The sequence below is a fragment of the Phascolarctos cinereus genome, unplaced genomic scaffold, assembly GCF_003287225.1.
Source record: "Phascolarctos cinereus isolate Bilbo 61053 unplaced genomic scaffold, phaCin_HiC Scaffold_434;HRSCAF=1050, whole genome shotgun sequence".
Classification (NCBI taxonomy): Eukaryota; Metazoa; Chordata; class Mammalia; order Diprotodontia; family Phascolarctidae; genus Phascolarctos; species Phascolarctos cinereus.
In genome coordinates, this window is record NW_027555774.1 from 23,076 (window position 1) to 28,808 (window position 5,733).

The 5,733-nt window shown below is 40.1% G+C and overlaps 1 protein-coding gene across 1 annotated transcript; it reads right to left on the minus strand.

The window, feature by feature from the left end:
• Positions 1–1,972: 1,972 nt before the first annotated feature.
• Positions 1,973–5,313, minus strand: LOC144456494 (uncharacterized; the record flags this gene model as incomplete). Its single annotated transcript, XM_078151662.1, is given in 4 exon segments — positions 1,973–4,162; positions 4,165–4,407; positions 4,410–4,922; positions 4,925–5,313. Coding segments are annotated over 4 exon segments (1,534 nt in total), but the record flags the coding sequence as incomplete, so codon positions are not given.
• Between the last annotated feature and the right edge of the window lie 420 nt (positions 5,314–5,733).

Consider the following 5,733-nt stretch of genomic DNA (forward strand, 5'->3'; position numbering starts at 1 on the left):
GTTTCTACTTCCCAGAGTTCTTTAGTTTTCCTGGAGAGGTGCTGAAGAGAACTACATTGGAAATCAGACCAAATCTGAATTTTGCAACTCATTAATTCTATGATCTTGTAAAAGTCACTTAAACTCTCTGGGCCTCAGTTTCCTTATCCGTAACATGAGTGATTTTGAGACATTGCTGCTGTTGTTGGATTGTTTCAGTTGTACCCAACTCTCTGTTACCCCATTTGGGGTTTCCTTGACAAAGATGCTGGAGAAGTTTACCATTGATTTGGGATAGATGACAATTATAGTCTCCAATCTCTGAGTATGTAATCAGCTGAGAAAAGATATTTAAAGCATTGTGCAAACTACAGTGTAAATGTTAACTATTATTAAGTTTTACTCCTACGGATATGATGAGCTTTTGAAATACCTTAAGCAGCTCTGGAAGACCAGGAACCTCTCATTCCTTTTACTCCCACCGTGGACAGCGCTGCTCATTCTACACTGGCTTAGTTTCCAACCAATCTTCTATTCAGAGGTTAGGGCACTAGGGAGGGAGAGCAGCTGGGGTTCAGGTAAGAAAGGGTAAGTAAGAATGTTGACTCCTCAGTCTTTTCCTCATTCCCACTAGTGTTAGGGGGCCTGCTTCCCACTGTCTCTGGCAACAGGGTCAATACAAGAAGGCAAAATCTGAAATCCCAGGGTACACGTTTTATTTGTCTCATCCCTCCCCCTGCCCAGAACAGATTTTGGGGTTTGTTCTCACAACAAATCAGAGGAAAAAGGAAAAGGTAGGAATAAGAGAGAAGCAGTGTCCTGTAGACATGAGGAAAAGAGGTAAAAATTGTGAGATGGTAATACTATTATATAAGCATAAGAAAAAGAGAGCTGAGCACCCAGAGCAGTATGCCTGATGGACATTGGTCCTCGCCTATCTGAACAGTGAGTATTCCTGCAGGCTCACTCACACTCCTCAGTCTCTAACAGGCACATCTGTGCATGTGTTCTGTGACCACAAAAACAGAGGGCTCTCCCAAAGACACCGCACTGAAATCAGAAACCCACATCATGGATCATGGAGGGGGAATAAGAGGGTAGCAAACAGTCCTGGTGTAGTAGCACTAAGGATACCTTGGCTTCCAAGGTCCCTATCACATCATCCTAAGAGGATACAGAAGGCCCTGAAAGTCCAGGCCTTTGAAATTCAAAGATGCAAAGGCAAAAGGTCTAATCCCAGGTGTTACATACAGTTCAGAAGAGGATCTGAAGCAACTGAGGTTGGAATGACATAAGGCTGATTATTCCCTTTGTCTTCCTTCTCTTTTATTCTCATGTTTTCCCTTTCCTGTAACTTCCCTATTGGATATGTCATTCATGAGAACAAACCCAAAGATATTAAATAGTTGTTTTAATATTTTTTAAAATTACATGTAAAAACAATTTCTAACATTCATTTTAAAGTTTTGAGTTCCAAATTCTCTTCCTCTCTCTCCTCCCCCCTCACTGTGAATGCAAGGTATCTAGGGAGAGTTAACAAAATTGAAAGAGAAAAGCAGGAAGGTACCAAAGGACCTCCAACCTAATTTAACCAGATTTTTAGTTTTCAATAACTCCTCACCAAGCCTTTGAGTGATCAGGTCAAGGGAATTACTCATTTGGCCAATTGGGTGGCCTGGGCTAATACTAACATCAGCCAAGTCTTTCCCTAGGCTAAGGTCAAGCAAAGCCCCTTAATTTTATGGACATTTGGACTCAGGGCCTAGACTGGACAGGGTGTCCAACCTGAACCCAATGGACTCATCAGGTTCTTACTCTGTTCAATGTGATCCCATGCTGGTCAGGTCTTGTCCATTTGAATTCTAAAATCGTAGAAACTTACTCAGCTTCCATGATCTCAGAGAACTCTGGGGTATAATTTGCAGTGACCACAGGAGAATCCCACTTCTGACACCATATTGTTGTTTTTAAGAACAAACCCCAAAATCTCAAAAAGTTTTAGAAAGAAATTTATTGGGTTATTTGGTAGAGGAGAACATGCCAGAAAGGAGGTGTAGATCCCCCTCATCCAGGCTCTGGAACGTTTACATTGTATATGATTCAGACAAAGGTACACACTCACAAACCACATGTACACAGTGAAGTGATTTTGCTGAACGGGGAACTTGAAAGCAAGGTAGGTTGAGATGGAAAGGAATAAATGTAAACATTCAATGAAATGTGGGCAAAGTCAAAACACAAGCTGGAGTACACTCAAACAAGACCTGGTTGTGGAGACGCAACACAAAAATGGTTTAGGGGGTCCAGGAATTGGTGGACTCCAAAATTCCTTGCAGCCATCTCTGAAATTCCTGGAGAGTTATTGAGGTCAAAGAGACATTCCAGATTCATCTGTTAGATTTAAACACTATAATAATTAGTACATTTTATCAACAATATAATAAAGAATCCACAGGTGAAATGGATTTCTGTACCCAGCAGTGTGTATGTGCATCTTTCCCACCTTTGTCCAGGTCAGACAATAATGAGGTTAAAATACTAGCTGCTGTCCCCTTTTCCAGCAGCCCCTTCATCATTAAGGCATCTACTTGGGCGCCATAATTGTATGAGACAATTTTGTCCATTATTCCTTTCCCTTTGCCCTCCTCCCTTCACCAGTGCACCCTTCTTGTGTTCCCTATCTAGTATTCATTTTTGTTCAGTCTGTTCAGTTATGTCTAACTCTCCATGGACCCATTTGGGGCTTTCTTTTTAAAGATACTGGAGGGCCATTTCCTTCTCCATCTCATTTACAGAGGAGGAAACTGAGGCAAACAGAGCTAAGTGACTTGCCCAGGGTTACACAGCTAGTAAATGTCTGAGCAGGTTTTGAACTCTGGAAGATGAGCCTTCCTGCCTCCAGGCCCAGCACTGTATCCACTGTGCTACCTATCTGCTCTATTCTTCATTTAAGATCATCAGAAGATGAAATCACTACTCCCATGACCTCTGTGTCATTAGATTCCCTGGATGATGTGTGATGACAGAATTCTGAGGGGATTGAGTCATCTTTGCACAAAAGAATGCAAACAGTTCATCTGTGTTTCCAGACTGACAGCTCATATTTACTTGCTCCAATACAATACACACTTCTTCTTCTTCTAGGTAACATCCGTGTTCAATTCTTTGGAAACTATAGTGTTCCAAATTTCATGACCATACAATACTAATAGACTACTGGTATTAAAAAGATGAGATGCTATTTCTAGGAAAAGTTAGGGGACGTTGAAAGAGCTTTCACAGCTAGATAGGAGATACCTCAGAGACATTTATTCCAAACAATTTCTGACAAGAATGCCTTCCATCCATGCCTAGCATCCCTAACAGGTGACCGCCAAACTTGTCCTAATACCCACAGTTACATCTCCTCCCCCATAACACTTTGAGGCAGCTCTAATTGGACTATCTTTTCTTACTATTTATATACCAAGACTTAATCCAGTAATTGGCCACTGTAAGCAACAAATGATTTTGCATTCTTCCATTTCTGATATATCAGCCATAGGATACTTTCCCAAATTCATTACATTTAAAGGGGGTGGGTATTTTCCAAGAAGAATCCTTTCCTATTTAAAAGCAAAAGAAGGCATCCCCATATTTTTTAGGCTTTCTTCTCTCCAGTATGAATTACATAATGTCCTTAAAGGCTGAGCTCAGAATGGAGGTTTTCATTATACTAATAAGGTCTCTATCCAGGGTGAATCTCCAGACGTACAATAAGGTTTAACTATTCAGTAGATGCTTTTCCACACCCTTTACTTTTCCACATTCTCTCCATTATGTTTCCTTTTGTGTAAGATCAGGAGGACCTTTCTCATAAAGGCTTTCCCACATTCACGGCATTTGTAAGGCTTCTCTCCAGTGTGTGTCCTCTGATGGCGTATCATGTTGGATTTTTGATTGAAAGCCTTCCCACATTCGTTACATTGGTAAGGCTTCTCTTCAGTGTGAACTCTCTGGTGTTTAATAAGGGTGGAGCTCTGAGTGAAGGCTTTCTCACATTTATTACATTCATAAGGCTTCTCTCCAGTATGAATTCTCTGGTGTTTAACAAGTATTGAGTTTTTAGGAAAGGCCTTCCCACAGTGACTACATTTATAAGGCTTCTTTCTATTATGAGATTTTTTATGTGAAGAAGGGTTGAGCTCTGACTGCAGACTTTCTCACATTTCTCATTTTTAGAAGGTTTCTCTTCAGTATGAATTTTCTGGTGCTCATTTAGTGTTGAGTTTTTACGAAAGGCTTTCCCACATTCACTACATGTATAAGGCTTTTCTCCAGTATGAATCATCTGATGGGAAATAAGGGTTGAGCTCTGACTAAAGGCTTTCCCACATTGCTCACATTTATACCGCTTCTCTCCAGTATGAATTCTCTGGTGGTTGAAAAGGTTGAGTTTTGATTAAAGGCTTTCCCACAAGTATTACATTTATAAGGCTTCTCTCCAGTATGAATCTTCTGATGTTGAATAAGGTTTGATCTCTCCACAAAGGCTTTCCCACATGTATTACATTTATAAGGTTTCTCTCCAGTATGAATCCTCTGGTGTTTAATCCGGGTTGACCTCTGACTGAAGGCTATCCCACACTCATCACATTTATAAGGCTTCTCTCCAGTATGAATCCTCTGGTGGTTGGATAAGGTTGATTTTTGAGTGAAGGCTTTCCCACACTCATTACATTTATATGGTTTCTCTCCAGTATGAATCCTCTGGTGTTTGAAAAGGGTAGCATTTTGAGTGAAGGCTTTCCCACACTCATTACACTTATAAGGCTTCTCTCCAGTATGAATCTTCTGATGTATATGAAGTTTTGAAATCTCAAAGAAGGCTTTCCCACATTCCTCACATTTATAACGTTTCTTTCCAGCATGAACCTTCTGATGTTGAATAAGTCTTAAGTTGTCATGAATATTAAATTACATGCATTACATATATAAGCTTTCTTAATAGCAGGGATTTCCTGACGTTCAGAAGAGTGTGAATATTGAGGGGCTGCTTTCCCGCGCTCCTTATGCTTATAAGTTTTGCCTCTAGCTTGAATCTTCTGGCGTTTGGTGATTTTTCTCACATCACTCTCCTCTTTTACTTCCTCACTTTTTACCTGGCTCTCACTTTCACCCCATTTCCCACAAAGAGAGGAGTAATCATTCACACTGCCAAGTCTTTCAATCTTCACTCCATGGGAAGATCCCTCCTCTGGCTCATTCTCAGTCTTGATCTTGGATTCCAAATCTGAAAAACAGTAATATAAAGAACAAATGTCTGATATATATCTAATATAAAGTACAAAGTTTCTTAGTTTTGAGAGTGGAAACTAAGGATGAAGTGATGCCACTGCAAATGGTACCTAAAGAAAGATAGCACCTGGTGCAAACATATTTTGAAATCTCCCTTTTAGCATCTCTAGAAGTATTGAAAAATAATATTTTCCCTAGTCTAATAACCTTTTCCAGACTCTTCCTTATTTGAAAGTATGTAGAAGACCAAGAACACAGGCCTTTCTTAGGGAATGAGTTAAAGGTAGTAATCAATCTTTAAACAAAGGTGATATCTTTTTTTAAAAAAAATTCATTGGCCATCCCTTCAGTAGACTATGATATGACCTACCTAGAATCACTTTCCTTGTTTCCATTCAGAAGGTAATGTTATTGTCCAGAAGGAGGAGGTCTCCTTGGTTCTGAAGGAGGTCCAAAACACTTGAGGGGATGGGTTAC